Source organism: Lepisosteus platostomus, chromosome 1 (genome assembly GCF_059453375.1).
Source record: "Lepisosteus platostomus isolate fLepPlt1 chromosome 1, fLepPlt1.hap1, whole genome shotgun sequence".
NCBI lineage: Eukaryota > Metazoa > Chordata > Actinopteri > Semionotiformes > Lepisosteidae > Lepisosteus > Lepisosteus platostomus.
Window position 1 is genome coordinate 14,001,668 of NC_142611.1, and position 20,572 is coordinate 14,022,239.

At 36.1% G+C, this 20,572-nt stretch overlaps 1 protein-coding gene and 1 long non-coding RNA gene across 9 annotated transcripts in view; one reads left to right on the top strand and one right to left on the bottom strand.

Moving 5' to 3' along the window:
- The window catches only part of LOC148677750 (uncharacterized), a 20,960-nt gene extending 19,940 nt beyond the window's left edge, over window positions 1-1,020 (bottom strand). For both annotated transcript variants that reach the window (XR_015935393.1, XR_015935392.1), the window contains exons 1-2: window positions 892-1,020; window positions 671-748 (exon numbers count right to left, since the gene is read on the bottom strand). This is a non-coding gene — a long non-coding RNA (uncharacterized LOC148677750). The remainder of the gene's footprint in view (window positions 1-670; window positions 749-891) is intronic.
- Window positions 769-16,690, top strand: LOC148677751 (cyclin-dependent kinase 4 inhibitor B-like). Of its 7 annotated transcripts, none has more exons than XR_015935389.1 (5): window positions 769-1,457; window positions 1,831-1,979; window positions 10,858-10,947; window positions 15,845-15,908; window positions 16,455-16,690. XR_015935389.1 is itself a non-coding variant. In XM_088625266.1 (4 exons), the coding sequence occupies exons 2-4, from the start codon at window positions 1,857-1,859 to the stop codon at window positions 7,799-7,801; spliced, it is 420 nt and encodes a 139-aa protein (XP_088481392.1). In that variant the 5' UTR covers window positions 918-1,457; window positions 1,831-1,856; the 3' UTR covers window positions 7,802-8,201. The 7 variants fall into 7 exon arrangements, 3 of the variants coding, with proteins under 3 accessions (XP_088481392.1, XP_088481400.1, XP_088481410.1); XR_015935391.1 differs by lacking the exon at window positions 10,858-10,947 and adding an exon at window positions 3,141-3,188 and having other exon boundaries at window positions 770-1,457; XR_015935390.1 differs by lacking the exon at window positions 10,858-10,947 and having other exon boundaries at window positions 896-1,457.
- The last annotated feature ends 3,882 nt before the right edge of the window (window positions 16,691-20,572 follow it).

Below are 20,572 nucleotides of genomic sequence, written 5' to 3' on the forward strand. Positions count from 1 at the left end.
CACCCTGCTGCCAGAGCATGACCCTTCCACAGAGGACAACAGGAGTGCCAAAACCAGCATGAGACAAGCCCCCCCATCACGGACCGTCCCACATGGGCTCCTGCCCTCCACCGCTCCACCCCGCCCGTTTCGTCCCACAACACCTGGGACGCGAACCCAGGTCTCCAGTGTAACACAACAGGGAGCCAGCCACATGAGCTAAAGGAGACCTCTCTCAGCATCAAAAGCTGAGGTCCCTGCTATGTGCAGGGAGAGCGATGACGTCACCGTGTCTGAACGCTCCGCTACAAGGCGTGCCCAGCATTGTGCGTGGATCCACATGCACTCTGACAGTTGTTCCCCCTGTGGCAGAAGACCCCCCCCCCCAGAGCTCAACAGACCCAGCATCAGCTGATGAGGGCGAGGCCTTCCTTGTCTCTGACCAGCAGCTCACTTAGTCCTCCCCAAACTAGAACCCTGCTACTCTCATATACTCGGAAGACAGTCAAGCCAAGTTTGGGAATTCAAAGTCACCCTTGGAAATATGGGACCTGAGGGAGGGAGGGGTGGAATAGTAAACCTCGCCTTGGAGTTGGAATGTATCCATCACATCTCCCCTTTTACCCTAGGTTCACCCTTTGCTGCCGTTAACCTCTAAAAACCGGGGAGCAATGCCGGCTTTCTCCCTCACCTCCCGAGTCCAGAGGATGTCTGATCTCTCTTTGCCTTCCTACTGTCGCTTTACATGCTCCGTGACTAGCACGCCCCGCTGTAATGAAAAAGGCAGTAAAACTGTCAGTTAGCCCGAGGAGTCAGTGAGGAAGTCCCCAAACTGTTTTTCCTAATGCCGCCGTCGTCAAAGCTGCAGCGTTAATTGTAGTATTTAACAAAGCGCATACTCCTTTTCCTCACCTGTGTTAACTCAAGGTTCATTTGCATTTTCTGACGCTGGAAGGTTTAAAAGAAATGGAACAAACTCGACTCTTGGAAAATTAAACCATCTTTACTTGTACATATTCGAGTACAAGTGCGCATTCTGAATATCATGACAATAGCCAATGTACATTCGTTTCACAATGAATGACTTCATAAAAATGTCGTGTTCCGATTGTTGTTTTGTGACCCTATCGTTTTGAAAGACGCAGTATGACGCATTTTAAACGGCAGAACATCTACTGTCTGGGATTAAATCAAAGTTGTTTTTGATTTTGTCTGTGCAACAGCCATAGCATCTGGAATCAAGGCGATGTGCTTGAAGCGCTCCTTCAGAGATTATACTCACCCAACACCGTTTGAAGCCTATTTACAAGACGCACAGTGACATTATTCTCAGCAGATTGCTCCGAGGAAAACAAAGTTAGTTCCTGTTTCAATTCAATCTGGTCACGAGTTACCAACTGTCTTTGTGTTTTTATTTAAATTACTATTTCTGCTGAAATAAAAGTTTCCTTTTTGCTGACGACGAAATAAGCCATCAGGTACAGTTCATATTTTAAATAGCGATTTAGAATTTAGATTTTTCAACAGCATTTTATTGTGTATTGAATGCACATATTTTTAACTATTAAACATAAGTTACATAATTTTAACTGTCACCAACAAAAGATTTGTGTGCGTTACGAGTGTGTACTATATTTACCTAATACCTACATTTAATTCAATATGTGACGACGTATGGTGGATCCTGATGACATAGTCTGGACTACAGTATTAGGCAAATTCTTCCTTCTGCGACTTTAAATACAGTGATTCGCATTGACTAAGGATGATTTTCACACAGTGGATTAACGAAAGAAAGCACTCTGTAATACCATACACTATTGTGAATTAAACGAGAAATGTATTTTTCAGATTCTGCACAGTGGAGAAAACGCCAGATGCAAAGGCACAATGTTGTGATGCGGTGTGCCTACACGTCTACGAACAGGCTATCCGTGGCTGGAATTCCCCTGGAGCTGCGCTTCGAAACGCGGATGGATCAAGGCGCTCCACACATAAAGGTCCGGCTGTAAACTACTAAAACTAGGGGAGAGAAGATGTTAATACGAGAAAAATGTTTTTCACGTAGTGTTGGTGCTGTTCTTACGCATATGAGTTCATAATACAGATGAAGAATCATAAAATATCAAATGTAATTTGCAGACCCGATCGGCACCAATGTGAAACTGCTTAACAAAAGTGTTTTTCAAGAGGACTTTCGCCTGTACTGTAGATCCACAGGACAGATATAAAAAGGCACATAAATTTAACGTTACAGTCCCCCCTTGACCATGTTAAAATAGCTGGTTTGTGGGAAGTATGCAATTGTTTAATTTTGAGAAGCAGGGTGTATTGGTACAATCCTTTGTTTTAACAGAAACGCTGAAACATTTGTTTACAGGTTGAGAAATATACACTTATAAAAACATGAGATGTCGGACTGTCTATACTCATCGTGCTCTGTGAACTTTGTTAAATACAGTATAGTGCTTTGTGAACTTTTAAATGAACTTACTTAAATGTAAGTAAAAATCTTACAAAAATACGTTCTGGAAAAAATGCTATATTGAATAGTACCCCTTTGGTACTAGTTACCTAAAACTTAAATAAATCCAGGTCGAAATACAAGTCAAATAAACAGACTATAACAAACTTAAAAGTTAAAAAGTAAAAACTGAAAAACAAAACAATTATTTTTAACACTAACCATACAAGAGATTAAACAAAAAATGTGCGTTTGTAATTTTGATTTTTGTTACAAATGTTGTAATTACAGTAGCTAATTTCTTCAATATTATGAATTCATTTTGCGCATCACAACTTTAACAAATTAGCTTCTCCATGAGTATCATTTTAACATTGCTTAAGATTGTGTATATTTTAGTTTCTGTACAATGTGCAATGTGTACTGTGGATACCCTTTCAATCGATATTATTGTCAAAGCAACATTATTTTGTTAATTTACTTATATAACAATAATCCACCATAATAATAATAATACATACAATAATAATAAAAAATAAATAAATAATAATAATAATAATGTATACATATATTATTATTAGAATAAACGTATCTGCTAAATACGCAATTTTAATTATGATCTAAGTGCGTATCTGTAATTACTGATACACCGCTCATTTTGGTGCGCGTAAACTTATCAATACCTGAATACTTGCAGATTTCCCCGTTTTCCTCGGTCTTGGAATGCTGGAAGCTAAAATGTCAGGTGAGGAGACACACAGACAATCCGTACATCCGTATTATAACCGTGTGATTATGAGATTTCTCATTGATTCTATTTGCACTTAATATTTGCTCCATTAAAATGAAACACCTCATGAGGTCAAAATAAAATTGTTCTTCAGCTTCCACCTGCAGCTTTTTTTTACGATTTCCAAATTATGGATTTTTAAAGTGAGATTTTTTTCAGTAATTTAAATTATTATATTATTTAGACAGTATATTATTTTATAAAGTGCTATGTTATTATTATTGTTGTAGTTGCTGTTATTAAACGTATAACAACAATTAAAAGGCTGGATTTTTATTTAGAATTGCTTTTGTTGCTAGTTTATGTGGAAGATATAGTGTTACATTTTTTTAGGTTTTGCAAGCTGTTTATTTTGGTTTCAAAGATCTTAAAAGGAACTTAAGACACACAAAGGGGTTTTCAATTTATTTTGATACTGAAAATTAAGTTCTCCGTATCGAATAAAGACTGATATTAAAAAGAAATTCAAACATTTCAGTATATGGACAATAATCTATGTACAATAATAATCTATTATAATGTTTTTTCAGATACACGCTCATTTTAAAATGTTTTCACTGAACATTTTTATGCTGGCATGTGATGAAAATAAACTCCGAGATCTTTCGTATGGTGTACAAGACAATGCCAATTACATTTATCTCTAATTCCAATACCGATAATTTCTAATTTCTCAATGGAATGTATTGTATTTTAGGTATAAGTATACTGTACCATTTAAATATAGTGATACCAGAAATTTTAATTTCTGATATAAAATATGTTTTAGAGGACTAGCGAGTGACAGTAAAAGAAACAAAATAAGGATACATTGTTTTATAACGAAGTAAACCACATCTAATACTATACACCCTGAAAAAACAGTATTAAACGCGGATCTATTTATGTTCATAGCATGGAATGCAGTGTATATTACAAGTATATATTACTGACACCAGTAAAAATAATATTGATAAATATTTTGTATCTAGTATTTTGAAAAAAATACTGCTCCATTAACTTACTCTTAGTCACAAATCCTGTATTATTTAATTAAAAACAGTAAAAAAAATAAGCAGTGGTTCCTTTGCAGCCCGCAAGCTGACGCATTTTACAGTACCTACTCCAACCTCTTACGATGTGACGTATATGACCAGTTTAAAAACGTCTGCAAGCAATTACTGAACAAAAAGGGTTAATGTGGGACATTGCAACCACAGAAATAATAATACATTTCAAGAACTTATTACATTTAAAAAGCATTGTTGGTAATATTGTATAGAGCTGAATTTATTTTTCATTTACTTACTGGCGCAGTTAATTCTCTACATGTCGATGGAAAACTTTCATATAAACCATTATTTTTAAAATATGTCCACAAAAGCTTTGTAAAATAGCATAACAAAAAAAATAACATGGGAGTATATCATTTTCAGATACCGACAGCACCACAATTGCGCGGAAGTAAAATATTAAAATGTCCTGGACATTTTATCTCCAGTGATGATGATAAAGTGAAGCCATTGCTACGGTACTTATACAGCATATGCCCATGTGCATGTTTATTCATTTTTTAATTTAAGAACGTGTGTGTGTGTTATTTTAAAAAATAACAAAGGCCCCACCCATCTTCTATTAGTAATGACATACAAGAAACTTTAAAAAATAGCGTTGTACGTGTGTCGTAGGGGGGCATGGTTACCATAGAAACCGAAAATGAAAGATGTTTCTTTCGCTGTCAGTTTGTTATATTAAGTTTTGATTGATGTGTAATGGGGGGTATTGATTGCTGTACGGGAATGACAATGCGACAAGGCAACGAACAGCCGGCCGCTTTTCAGTTGATATCGCAGGGCAGTGCGGTGCTGAAAGGAAAGAAAGCCAACTGTCTCCGAGAGGAGCGCGTTTCAGACTTTATGTTTTTTCGTGGCGTAAAAACATTCAGGCCACATTCTGGTGGCCTGACTTTATCATCTTGTCGTATGCTCCATGTCTCTGAGCTGTTATGAAAACAAAACTACCCCGTCCTTCCTCTTCCTGATGTGCTCTTGTACTGAGCTTGCGTACTGGTGCAGCCTCCAGTGACGTCATACGCTGGCTTGCTCGATAGAGGCAAGTCAGAACAAATATCTGTATACACCGAGGTGATACACAGAATAGAGACTGTGCTTACTAGTTTAATTTAATGCATATATGTATGCCAGTTGAAAAACTACTATGCAAGTGGCCGCAGTAGGTTTCGTATGTTGACTCGGGACATATTTTAGATTGAGCCTCAAGTGATGCGGTGCTACCTGTCAAAAAAAGAAGGACGCGTTGAAGCAGCACTTCTGAAAAAAGGATTAGCCCTGTCTCACAATGACCTCTGCCGATCAGCTGGCATCAGCAGCTGCAAGTGGACAAACTGAATACGTACTAACTTTGCTACAGAACGGCTGCGATCCCAATGGCACGAACCGTTTTGGACGGACACCTATTCAGGTACGTTGTAGTAAATACGGTCAGGGCTTAGCCTACAGTAGGCTGTAGTCAGCCGTGACATCGCTAACATCATTTAAGGTAGAGTATGTTGCAGACTTGCATCTGACACAGAATGAGTTACAGCTACAATTTTAAAATGACAGAGATGGAATAAGGATATAGGACGAACGACAGCTGTATCCTTACCTACAGATTAAAACGAAAGTACAGCATTCTGACAATAGGGGAACTGATGGCCACCGTAAACTCGTTTGATTTTAAATACCAATTTCAGTAATATCGCTTAAATTACATTGTATACTGTACAGTACATGTTAATAATAACGAAATTACTACAACCATCTTATTTGCTTGTTTCGTACATTTCAAAAGCAATTCATATAAGCTGTTTCACTATATGGACTCCATATCTGTCAATCACAAAACATTTTGGTATTTTCTATAAAAATAAAAAGTTATATCTTTAAATAAGTAAATTTATTTACTTTCAGACTTTCTAAGCACCTTAAGACATGGAACGTAAATAGTAGTAATAGTTATTTTCTCTCGAGGGTCCATAAAAATGCCAGGCAATCTATTACAAATAAAATATAAATGCATTCTTATAAAATGAGCAAATCGTTTATTTTCGGTGTTTCTTAAGTACTCGAAATTATTGGCATAAGCAAATTCGTTAATCATGAAACAAAACAGCATGTGAATAAAAGTATTGAGTATCTTGAATTCAAAATGTCAGGGTTTAAGTGTTAAACAGGCTATCGTCTCCCTTTTTATCTCCCATTAAAACACTTGAGGTTCACTCTGACCTTTGTAAAGATAATGATGTTGAAATTTCCATTCAAAAATGATGCCACTGATTTTCATTTTTGAAATGTATCGATATGACTTAGAATCACTGTAGTTTTTGACGTGCTTGTTATGTAATATTATTAATAAAATAATACACAGGCCAGTGAGGTCTTACCAACTTCAAATGTGCAATTATTAAGGGCTTTTACTGAAAAGCACACACGATAAATCTCTCTAACTTAAAAATAACAAAAGTTTTTTTTTACAATTTCCATTAGCTCGTTATGTTAAGGTTTTATACATATAAATGGAATTAGATTAGAGATTAAATGTGATAGATTAAATTAAGACAAATTATTCAATATTCAAAAATTATTTCGTTTAAAGATAACGAGTGTTCAAAAACTGTCATTGACATCAGTACCAGTGTTTTAAAGAAGTGTTTTAAAATAATTACACAATTTCTTCCAACATTAAACAACAAAACTAATATGGATTGCTTGATAAACTTACAATAGACCTACAAAAATAAAATTCCTCGAACGTGTGCTTTAAAGTAGTCTGTAGTATAAGTGTTGCGCTATTACACTAATATTAGTGTTTATTTTCAATATATGATTTATGAGTGTTAAGAAATGTGGAAACTTTTTTGGCCTTTCTACAATATATAAGCATATATAAGCAATCAAAACAAAAACAGAAAATATTATAGAAGGTGTTTTGACGTTTTGCCCTTTTCATTTAAAATAAATAGCAAATTCACGAAGAGCTGTAATGCCCTAAGGTTCCTGGATATGAACTAATCAAACATATTAATGTTAGACACAGACTGTCAAATGATCCTGTAGTTGGAGTTTAGGACAAAATACAGGCATTCAGAGATAGTGTATAATTCATGTCAACGGGTGGCTATTAAAAAGGAAACTCGCACATTGTTATATGGGTAGTCTATATAATAAAATGTTTGTTTTCCTTTTGTCCTTCATTGTAAACAATACTGAACATCTCTCGGTGAATGAAGCATTGTAAGAAAACGATATACTGTTTAGATTAATTCATTCATTTTGTAGGTTATGATGATGGGGAATACATCTGTAGCCAGACTGCTGCTGTTGTACGGTGCGAACCCGAATTTGCAGGATGTGACCACAGGGATGACTCCGCTCCATGACGCAGCTAGTGGTGGTTTTCTGGACACAGTTATGATACTGGACCAGTATCATGCCGACAGAAATATCACGGATAACTTCAACCGGCGACCTGTTGATCTCGCCAAAGCAAACGGACACGAGGACGTTGTAGATTTTCTGGAACCATAAATAATCCAGGAGATTTGTGTTTTATTTTAAATACGTCTGTTCATTGTTGAATGGTTTGTTAGTATTATTTTTTTTCATGTAAATTTTTAGAAAATATTGTTACCCTTTTCCTATTGCATTATTATTTAAAATAATTCAAAATCATTCAAATTTGTGTCTGATTAAAATATATGACCCCCTCGTATGAATATACTGTATAAGTATAAAATATGAAACCCTCGTATGACTAGTGAAACATATAACTATTATTTCACGTAATAATGGATATTAAATGTTTCATTGGTTCCATTGTCAGACGGTTATATTTACCTATTAACTGTATGTTTTTCTCATTTTCCTGCCAGTTCCTCTTTTAATTGGGATTATCCTACAATAAATCGGTTGATATATGTGGAAAGAATGTTCTCAGCATATTAATTCGTTTAATAATTAAGAACGTTTTTTTTATAGCAGGGTTTCCCGCAGGAAAAAGCTTAGGCAAGGTGAAAATCTCCACCCCACTCCCCACCGTCCAATGCCCACCTGCTGTATACTGTAGTATCTTCTGAACTAGCTATCTTTATTATTGCAATTTTAAAATACTATCCCGAGCAAGACGTTATTTATTTTTTTACCACAACAACTAGTTTGATTATATACAGTAGGATTCATCAAAGATGTAGACTACCGTAGGAAGTGCTTTGTTCTTGAAACGCATTGCTATTTGATATTTTCTGTATGTATAAATTCTTCAATGTGTTCTTTTTGGTATTCAAAAAGGTGCTGTTTATTGTGGGCTCATGGAGTAAATAACTCAATCGCACGTCTTTTTTTCACTGTGAAAATCAGATGATTGAGCTTGCGAGGAAACCCGTTTTTTTTCTCCGTCGATTATTGGCAGAGCGTTCAAGGGATCAATTTATGCATGAAATGTATGTAAAGTATGCACCTTCATGCACGAAAATGGCAATCGAAAACTGTGGTGACATGGCGTTTGTATTTATGATTTGGTTAATTAACGGAATCACGGCTCTCCAGTACAATTCTTTTAAAAATACGTTCATTACCTATTTTTTTAAATCAACTTAGAAGTGATGCAAACGTGTGAGATTTTCAGACCTAGTTTTTAATGATGATCTACTACACGAAAATATGTTAACATTTAAATTTCCAAGGGAAACGCAATTTCGTGCTAAAAATGAGGAAATTAAGTATGCTTTATTATTATTATTACTATTATTATTATTATTATTATTATGGACGGGCGTCCTTCACCAACGTGTAGCCCCACCTGTATATTATACTTTATACTCTTAAGGTAGGTCTAATATTAAAATAACTTTAGCAGTTTAATAGATTTTGCGTTTTCGAACGTTTTCTTAATCTGTACAGACAGTAGTCCACTGCCGCATAAACAATATGCGTTACTGGTTGGGCGGACTTAGTAGTCAAGAGATGTTTGTAGTATCTTCTAAAAAAGCTACGATTTGTCGAAAAAAAGTATTAGCACAGGTACTGTAGCACGCTATCTTGAATCCTGCAGTATTTTATATTGGCGAAGAGTATAAAAGTGCAGTTGTTGCTGCCAAGAAAAAAATCGTGGAACATTATCACGTAATTACGGGGTAGTAAATTGTGTGATAATTATAATTTGACAGAACAACCTACATTATGTTGTTGACTTTTTTGCTTTAGTGTTATAGAGGAAGTCCAGCTCTGCAGAATTTATATTTACTTTGACAGGAGTTTAGCCATAATGAAAATTGCACTGTTTAGCTCATGTGAACAGAATTGTTCAGCCGAATTGTTTGCAATCGCAATTAAATGGGCCTTTATCACTGTCATTGACTTTTTAGCCTACGTGAACAGAATCAGTATACAGCATAAGGACACTCACACGTAAACAAGACTACGTGATAATTATCACGTAATTATATGAGTGATTATGAATTGATTTTTTATTTGTTATGAGTTGCAGCAATTCTCCTCCGTAGGGAAAAGTGATAGATAACTGATTCTTAGAAAATCTGGTGGATTCCGGACAATAGTTGGGAATGCCTATAAAAGGCTTTTGTTCTCTCAGCTCCTCAAAAATGAGGAAATAAAGCGTGCTCCATTGCTTTGTTTGATCAAAAAATTATTTTGTGCTGTTCGAACTTAAATTGATCACATTTTACATGGATCCAACTAATGTAAGTAATTTGGTAATAATGACCTTTTATAACATCAGTTTTCCTTCGGGGTTTTGCGCTTTATAAATGTCTGCTATCTGTATACTGATGGATGAAGATGATTGTAGTAGCAGATAAAATACTGGCGACTTCGATTCTTCAACAATTATTAAAACCTAAAGAAATACAGTACCAATTGAATGGAACAATAACTCTGTGGTTAGTCATATTAATAGCCCATCGACAAAGGATTTACAGTCTCGGAATTTTCAAAATTGAACCTCCTTATGCTTATTACACCTTGAGAAACAAAAACACAGTTTGGAATCGACTACAGATGTAATGTTTCAGTACAAGTCGATGTGCTGTTGTGATTCTTGCCTTATAATATACTGTAGCCAAACCAACAAATATAAGTACATTAAGCACATTAGGTACTTCGAATGCAATTTTTATTTTACGATGGGAAATGTTCGTTGCTCTTGATTTCCTCGTACTGTATAAAAGTAAAGTGCCACGCATAGGTGTTTTTAAATTTGCAAGTATATTTCTGGTGGACAGGTTGAAGAGAAACAGAAACACCGTTTAAGAATTAAATTACAATTCCTTTACATGTAATATTTTAACAAGATGTAAGGACGTATTTAATGCTTGATATGTCTTACCTTTTCTAAAAATATGTACCTATGCTACACAATGCTATGATTTCTAAAAAAAAATGTTCTATACGTAAATGTGCAATCTTTGTTCATCATGAAGATGAATTCTGCTAAGAAAATTATGCAGGAAAAGAACATGCAAAACATATATTGAGAAGGCTGAATACCTCCATTTAGAGAGAGTCTTTATTATCCTAATTTGCCAAATAGCCATGCATTTTATGTGTCCCTTTGTGTTATTATGCAGAAGACTTCATAATAAGAATAAGAAGAATATGGACGGGCGCCCATCACCAACGTGTAGCCCCACCTGTATATTATACTTTATATTCTTAAGGTAGGTGTAATATTAATATAACTTTACTGTAATATACAATAAATAAAACCTGTACAGACAGTAGTCCACAGTCGCATAAACATAAATTGGGCGGATTTAGTGGTCAAGAGATGTTTGTAGTATCTTTTAAAAAAGCTACGATTTGTCGAAAAAAGTATGAGCACAGGAAAGCATTTGTGCTATCTTGAATCCTGCAGTATTTTATATTGTCGAAAAGTATAAAAGTACAGTTGTTCCTGCCAAGAAAAAAAACTCGTGGAACATTATCACTTACTTACGGGGTAGGAAATTGTGTGATGATTATAATTTGAACAACGTACAGTACATTATGTTGTTGACTTTTTTTGCTTTAGTGCTCATGAGGTTGTCCAATTTACTATATATTTACTTTTGACAGGAGTTTAGACATAACGAAATGTTCACTTTTTAGCTCATGTGAACATTATTGTTCAGCCGAATTGTTTGCAATCCTACCATTGAATGGGCCTTTATCATTGTGTCATGAACGTTTTAGCTTACGTGAACAGAATCGTTATAAAATACAAGGACACTCACACACAAACAACATGATCACGTAATTAAGTGATTGATTACGAATTGATTTTTTTATTCGTTATCAGTTGTAGCAAAGCTCTTCCGTAGGATAAAGTGATAGATGACTGATTCGTAGAAAATCTCTTGGATTCCGGACCATACCTGGGAATCCCTGTAGAAGGCTTTTGTTCTCTCAGCTCCAAGAAATGTAAAATATGAATACAATCATCTTTTCCATTTTTGTGTTACAGCTTAGTGTTGCTCAAGTGCGATTGTAAAATTAAAATTTTTAAAATTTCATACTTTGCGTTATTGTGCAATACTTTATATATTTTTTAGAGTATGCTGAACTGCAGTGTAGAAATAAATGAGTACAGAAGAACATTCATTTTTTAACGTTGTACACAAGTGATTACAAAGTAACTTTATTTCAGGATTGATTCAATGAAGATCTGAGTAGTGAGAATTATGGACCTTATGCCATACTTCTACAAATTGTATCTTCAAACTGCTGACAACTGAATGTTGGAATGGACATGACGCACCTTAATAAAACTTGGAAAACAAAGAAGATTTTACTTCATAAACATTTGATTGGCCTGAGATATAAAAATCTGAGAATAAAATATAGAAACCATGATCAAGGTTACATTACTAGAACAAGTGGTTAAATATATTTCTAAACACCAAAGAAGGACTTTTGTCTGAAACACATTATTTTCAAATAACTTTAATTCCGTGTATAACATAAAAATGTTATTTTCAGCTTGTTATATAGCTGCGTTTAATAAATTTGTATTCTGCGCTGTTTTTTGTATGCTGTACTGTATGAGGTTTATGATGTGAGTAATAAGGAGTACTGCATATAAATTTACTATTACTAAGTTAAGGAGTTAATTCATTTATTTTTCAACTATACAGGGATATATAAATGTTAGGCATATGTCACATACAAAATGTTGATAAAATAGTTATATTTTTAAAATAAATCGGAGATATTTTCAGTTTAGAAACATTGTAAAATAATTGTAAAAAAATCAATCCTATACAGTATGCAAGTCCTAACAAGTCACCCTTCAATTTTAACACCATTTTTTGTTGTCTTGTTTCATATAGCTTTGTACAACATATAGCTTTGTAAAAATAGGAAAGGATGATTTAAAAAATAAAGTATATTGCCAATGAGGATAATATTTTAGAAAAAATAAAAAATGATATTTGTTCATTGTTACATAATAGTGTGTCATGAATGTGATAGTGGGAAAGCAATAAGCAAGAAACATTTCCATTTTGTTAACACTTTTAATTACATTTCTATTACAGGAAACCACATTGCATTGTGATCATACTCTAGTATAATCTGATATAACATTAATAATAATAGAATAATAAGCATGCAGTGATACAGTATTTGCTATTGGCAATCTTAATTTTTGCACTGGTATCTGATATATTTTCAAACCTTTTACACTTGTTTTCAAATGATAAAATAGGTGAAATGGAACAATTCTACCTTTTATACAGCTGTCCTTACGTTTATGAATTACACTTTGCTGTAAATAAATAATATTTTAGTTAGGTTTGATAGTACTGAAAAACACAAATGTTTATACATGTATATGTATTTAAAACAAATTAATCTAAAAGCTTAAGATAAATTAATTAGTTATTAGTTACTAAGTAAGTTATTAATTATTAGATAATTAGCTTTATCTTAAACAACATAACATTTACCACAGTGTCTCACCTTGGCTTGATTCGGACACAGAATGCAGAGTTTACAGTACGTTTGCAGGTCCATTCAGACCATGAGAGGTATGCTAGTTTGATAAAATTGTGTCTACCTTGTTAATTTGTGTGCCTTGTGAAGGACTGGTGTTCTATCTAGGAATATAGTTCTGTTCTGCCTTGTTCCCTGTGTTTCTGGGATAGACTCTGGGTTTCTATGACCCTTATATGGATGCCTTATATACCAGTGATGGGAAAAATGGATGAATGTGGTTGAAATGGTAAATTTGATCACATTCTCTGGTGTGTGTGTTCAGTCCGGACAAAAACTGTTTTGTCGTGCTTTCATATTCTATCCGTCCATTATCAGAAAGTTGTTTATTCCTGGTAAGGCCTGTGAGGCCTACAAATGCAGAGTTTAAAAATAAAATGCAGAAGACGGAATGAGGAACTGTGCATCGCTAAGTAGATACAATATTCATTATTCATGAAGTCTACTCATCAAAGGTTTCCTGATAGTAATATTCTCCCCTTTCTTTAAAAAAATAAACACACAAGGATGCAAAATGACATGGCAAATTTGTTCTGGTTCTTTGTAGGTTTGGCTCTAGACTCTCACGTCTATGTAATATAATAATAATAATAATAATAATAATAATAATAATAATAATAATAATAATAATAATAATAATATTTATTTATTTACACCTATATAGCGCTTTTCTGGAAACTCCACTGGGGCATTAGAACCGCAAAGTGAGCGTCCCCTAATGGTAACACTAACACCTCTCCCAGCAGCAACCTTAGTTTTTCCCAGTATGTCTTCCATCCAGGTACTAACCAGGCTCACCCCTGCTTAGCTTTAGTAGGTTGTCAGTTGGCAGTTGCAGGGTGATATGACTACTGGCACAGTGTACTGTATGTGCAGTTCATGTGGATTTTTTGCCAGGTGCTCTGGTTTTCTCTTGACTATCAAATACATACTATTATAAACTGTCCTTTTCTATAGGGCCGTGTGATGGGCAAGTGTTTAATCCATGGTGAGAGCAGTCGTCTACTCTTAGCTCCACCTTGTGCCTTCTGCCTGATAGGCTCTGACTTGCCAGGTCCCTCACCAGGATAAGCAGTTGACTAAGTTTGAGTCAGAAGCTGAGTCAGTGTTGGCTGCAAAGGAACAATTAGAGTTCATGTCTACACTTAAACAAAGAAAGAAGAAACCAAGTATTTCAGCTATTGAGCCTTTCCAGGTGTGTCCCACCTGATGCATTTAACTTATTATAAATTATTTGGATGGAATAAAAAATAAGTAACCAAAATACAGATAAAGGTAGCATATTTAGCTATTTAGCTTTTACTGGTTAGCTTTATAGCATTAAATACATTTAGTTTCCTTTTCTCCAGGCTTGCAGTGGCTAGCATTGCCAGCTTGAACTTCTGGGGCCCTGGGTTCAATTTCTGCTGTGCTATCTACGTAGAGTTTGTATGTTCTCCTCGTGTTCACATGGGTTTCTCCCAGGCACTCCAATTTCCTCCCATTGTCCAAAGACATACTGATAGGTTAATTTACTTTTTGGAAAATTGGCCCTGGCTCTGGTGTGTGTTTGTGTGTGTCTATGTGTACTCTCTGATGGTCCTGCCCGTCAGGAAAACTTAATCCCAGAGGCACAAAAACATTGCCTTATTGTAGATACAACTGTCCTTCTAAATGTGGTTAAAATGGTCTTTTGGCAATGTTCCAAGCACAGTAAAAAGATAGTAAAGCCTGTCTACACTGTATATCCATCCCTTCCTTGCTCATAAGTGTCATATGTGATATGTCATAAGTGGATTACTGCATTGATAGGGTTCACATACTCATCCCTGTTTTGCATATTAATGTCATTTTTTAGTTCCTTTCTAAAATCATATTTTGAAAAACGTTCAAGACGATTGCAGATGTTAAACAAATAAACCTATTTTTATTAGGAAAACCTGGGTAGATCAGTATTATTATAGTGCGAAAAGCAGACACTAAGTAATGCAAAAGAAATTTGAGACCCACCCACAAAGACTTATCATTCCACAGCAGACATGAAACAGGCTTCAAATAGAGTTGTGAGCAGCAGCACAAAAAGCCGCAAGCGTGAGTTCTCAAGGGAAATAGAAATAACATACATCTGCAAAGTGGAAGTAACCAAGGGCTGCAGATATAAGCTACTACTAAGTGTATAATGTTTTAATTTTTTACTACAGTATGTAATGCTACCTTTTGAGTTTATACATTCCAAATGAAAAACTGTTTAGTCATAAAATACACATTTTTTTTTACAATTCAGACAAGCTTTCCCTTGGACACCTTTAAGTCATGTTGTGCTGGTGATGGTGAGTGATGGTAATAAACAGGCAGAATTAATAATATTATGCTGTCCTGAGAAACCATGGTGTGGATTCTATTTGATTTTATTGAGCCTTTTAATTTAATTATTGACATATAAGTACAGTATGCTGCATTTAGTTTATCTCTACCCATGATAACAGTTTAAACTATAACATTTAATAAAATGTGGTCAAAGGTAATTTTGATAAAGATATACCCAAAATGTATCTCTTGTGTGCACTTTTTAATCAGCTGTAAATATTTTTTCTTTTATTTTAGATGATGCATAAATCCATCAATGGAAATTAAATTAATGACAGCACAGAGGCAACTGATTCTGAAGGTATTTGCTTTGATAAATTCATAATAATAAATGATTGGTTAACAGTAGAAGAATCTGTATTTTAATGCTAATTAAATATGCTAAAATTAAATACAAAGAACAATAATTATGAGAACCCCAAAAAAGTTGTATTGCTGGAAAAAAACAACACATACATTTGTTAGCTGGATAGTGAACAAATTGACTACAATAGGGAGGTCTATGAAACGGTGCTTTGGTTTTAAGAAGTAAAGGTTACTTTAGGTAGGTAAATATCTCTTGTACTGTTACATTTTTATTTTAATCTCAAATTTGATATTATTTTGATTTATTTTATACAACCCATTTGTAATCATCACCTAATGTTTAATCAACTATACTCTCATTTAAAAAAAATCTCAAAATCTTCTGCAAAAGCATCAGAAGATCCAGGAGGGTCAGGTGAGTGCTGTCATTTTTTTGCTTACTCTGGGTGAGAGAGGGTCACGGTGGTAACAGGCAAAGCAGAGCAGACCAGACTACCCTGTCCCCCACAACGGTCTCCAATTCCTCCTGATGGATTTACAGGTTTTTCCAGGACAGCCGAGAGATATAATCCCACCAGAGTGTCCTGCATCTGACCAGTGGGTTATGCTCAGCACACCTCCAGCGGGAGGCCTCATGGGGGTACCTCAACCGGCTCATCTCAATACAGAGGAGCAGGAGCTCTACTCCAGGGTTCTCCCAAACTGCAGAGCTCCACACCCTGCCATGAAGAGTAATCCCAGCAACTATAAAAATAAACTTAATTTCTGCTATTTGTACCCACAATCTCATTATTTCCATCACTACGCAAAGCTCATGACCATAGGGATAGGGACATAGATTGTCTGAAAACTCTCTTCCCCATTTTTCACCATGTTTTGGTAGAGCGTCCACATTACTTCAGTAGCTGCACAAATCCGCTGGTCAATCTCACCATCTCCTCTATCTTCAATTATGAACCAGACCCCGAGGTTCTTAAGATCCTCCAGCTGGGGTAGCTATTACCCCCTCACCTGGAGAGAGCAAGCCATTCTTTGCCAGCAGAGAAGTGCTGACCCTCATCCCTCATCCACGTCACACTTAGCTGTTAACCTCTCCAGCGTACACTAGAAATCAAAGTCACAGGAGGCAAAGAGAACAACATCGTCAACAAACAATAGAGATGCAAACCCTCATTTCCCTGGATATACTCTAAACCTTAGCTGTGTCTTGGTATCCTGTTCATGAAGATCAAAAACAGGAGAGAAGAGAAGATGTACCCTTGATGGAGTCAGATGCCCACATTAAATGGACTCGACTTAATGCCAGAACACATCTTTGTCAAATACTGGCTTAACGTTGTCTAGCATCAGAGCAGATTGAGACTAGAATGATCCAAATATGTACCAAAATATGAATAAACAGCGTTATGTTGACTGAAAATGACCCTATCACCCAGACACAACTCTTGCTCTGTAAATACTGTAAATGGATGGCATGCAGCTGCTCTCCTCGACCCCATACACCTGCAGCATCTCCCACAGGATACTCTGGATACATGGTCATAAACCTTCTTCAAGTTCACACAACATGTGTACACAGAGGAAGCAAACTCCCACCCCTCCTCAAGTAACTGTGTGAGGATCAAGAGTTGGCCTACTCTTCCACAGCCAGGACTGAATCCACATTGTTACTCCTGTATCTGAGGCTCAGCTATTGGGTGGAGTCTCTTTTCCAGCACCTTGGCACAGGCTTTCCTAGGGAGGCTGAGGAGTGTGATCCCTCTGTAGTCGGAACACACACTTTGGTCCCCCTTTTTAAAAACGGGGACCAACACCCCTGTCTACCAATCCAGAGGTACTGTCTTCACCTTCCACTTTAACACCAAAGAGGCACGTTATTCATGACACCCCAACCGTATCCAGATCCTTCAGTTTTTCTGTCTGGATGTCATTCTTCCCTACAGCCCTGCAACTTACAGATCTTTTTAATCACCACAGTGACCTCAGCCAGAGAAATGGACCCAGTCCCACTTGTCCCACATGTCCATCAGATTCAGAAGTTACTCAAAGTGCTCCTTCCACCATTCACCTCTATCCCCAGTCAAGGCCAACATTTCCCCACCCTTGTTGAGAACAAGATGGGCAATATCTCAATCTTCCCCACCTGCGTTGTCGAATGGTTTGCTAGAACATCTTCAGGTCCACCCATCAGTCATTCTCCATGACCTCTCTGAATTCCTCCAATACCTGAGCCTTCGTTTTAGCAACCACTGTAGCTGCATCCTTCTTGGTCTGCTGGTACCTCTAAGCCACATCCAGAGATCCCCCCGCAAGCCATGCATGGAAGGCCTTGTTCTTTGACTTGATTGTCTCTCCCACCTTCATCCCCAAGTGCTCTGGTACCAAGTACACTTATATTCAACCTTGCATTTGAAGATGATATTTGTTATAGGTAGTCAATGGCTAGTACAGAAGTCCAACAACAACTTTGGAGATCAGATCAGAGAGCCTGTTCCTCACAATCCCACCCCTCCAGGTCTCTCCATCATTCCCCACATGAACATTGAAAACTCCCAGTACAACTGCAGAGCACCCTGTGGGACCCTATCAAGCACTGCAGCCACAGTCTCTAAGAAGGCAAAATACTTCGAAAAATTGTTAGATGCATAAGTGCAAATAATGGTTGTAGTTTTCCTTGTTGCAATCTGTAGTCGCACTGAGGTGACCCTCTCCTCTACCTCTTATCTAACATTTTGTTATTTGCTTTTTTATTGCTTTGAAGATGTAAATGGTGCCACCATACAAAGAAATCCTGAATAAATTCTTTTTAAAATGAAAATCCAATTTCACATCTGTCCAAGTAACTCCTGTTTTGTTATTCTACTTTTGATTTTTGCTTCTGAAATGAACAGCATTACTTTGTATTCCATTATGCATATTACAGTTATTCATAAAAATAAGGAACTTAGAGACCTATTTTAAGACCTAAAATGGCTGACAAGCATGTAAGTCTTAGTTTGTGTCTATAAAACAAAATATATTCATGCTCTTGTTATTAGTTAAATGCCAATGAAAAATAATGTCACAATATGAATATACCCAGTCTAAAAAGAAAAAATAAAAGCTCTCCCTTCTTACTTATTTTAATGCTCAAGACAAAACAAACCATGCTTAATACTCCTAAATCTTCACATCAGCTTTAAATCAGTTGAAACCTCTCAGGAGACCTTTAAGAAACAGTCATTATGTTTCTGAAACAAAAGTCACAGACCGAGTTCTTTCTTGATGGTTGTTGCAGTCTCACTAAATGAGGGACCCCAGTGACTTTTCTTCATACATATTGACCCGCCATTTCTGGAAAGTAATACTGGCAGGAACCATGTTTTTTTTTCTCAGTGTAAGGAACTGAGAAATGTGCCTCAAATTGTGCGTGTGTGTGTGAGGGGGAGAACATACACATTCCAGAAGCTGGGCAGCTGCACGGCTCCGGAGGATGACTCAGTCTCCACTGTCCGTCACACCACTGACGGCTGGCAAGTGTGCCAAGTACCGAAGATGAAGGAAGGATATGGTATTTTCTAAGTAGAGACATAGAGCTGCAGGAACTAGGAAAGGGATCCAAATGAAATGAAAGACTGCACATTAGCAATCAGGGATAATAATAATACGTGTGAGAGTCTTCTCAAACTAGCCAGCCATGTAGAGGAGATAACAAAGGCCGTACAGTTTGTAGACAATTTGTTTAGTCTCATCTTTGTTGTTTCTGATTTTTAACTTCTTTTTGCCTACCACACTGCAACTTTGTATAAAGCACACACCAACCGTTTCTTTCTCTGCAGCAGCTGTTTTCGGCTTGTCTGGCATGCCAGTGGACTCTGACATTTGACACAATTCTTAAAAGCAGCACACAGCCACACTGCCTCAAAATGCGGTGGCTCTGGTAAGAGAAAAGCATTTCACAGTTCTCACACTAGGGCATTTGACTGAGATTGTGAGTAAATGTCGTGACTAACTAAATGAGCTCTAACAATTACAAAATAATTTTAAGAGTTTCTATCTTCCAAACGATTTTTTGTACCAGTAAATTAAGCTTCAACCCCTCACAACTCTTCATTCCGGAAGCTTTGTAACAAGTCACTTCATATGCAAATAGGAAGTGCTGTGGTCTGTGATTTATTATGTCTACTTCCGCCAGCACTTTTCATGATTGACAAAAAACTCTCCCTACTTAAATCAAAGCCTAACCTTGCTATACAACACTCTTTAATAATCCATGGCAGAATTCAGCATTAACAGTCTAAAGCACAGACAAGGCTTGTGTAAGGCTATCAGTTAATTAAGGTGCTTATCAGAACATCAGAACCAGTACATCAGAACAACAGAAATAAAGGAAATGTGGATTATTTCTGGACTTTCTTGTTTACTGATCCTTTTTTAAATTCTGATTAGAATCTCTTTAGCTGTCTGAGAAAATCCTGAATTTGATTTGCAATGTCCATTTTTCAACCTAAAAGCAGCTCTGCTTGTATCTGGAAATAAATTGGTCTTCTGTATATTCGCTGTGGTATAGTAATAACAAATCTGTGATTAAGAAATTTGTTATCTTTTTTAGTTTTTTTTTAAATGTACCTTGTGTTCTGGTGCAACACTATTCTTCATACACATGATACTATTCTTCAT

What these genes read in the sequence shown, in the direction of transcription:
- LOC148677751 (XM_088625266.1), top strand. Translation starts at nt 1,857, where the DNA reads ATGCAAAGGCACAATGTTGTGATGCGGTGTGCCTACACGTCTACGAAC. An exon ending in AAGGCGCTCCACACATAAAG is followed by an intron (nt 1,980 to 3,140) that starts GTCCGGCTGTAA and finishes GAATACTTGCAG; the next exon opens with ATTTCCCCGTTTTCCTCGGT. An exon ending in GCTGGAAGCTAAAATGTCAG is followed by an intron (nt 3,189 to 7,552) that starts GTGAGGAGACAC and finishes TTCATTTTGTAG; the next exon opens with GTTATGATGATGGGGAATAC.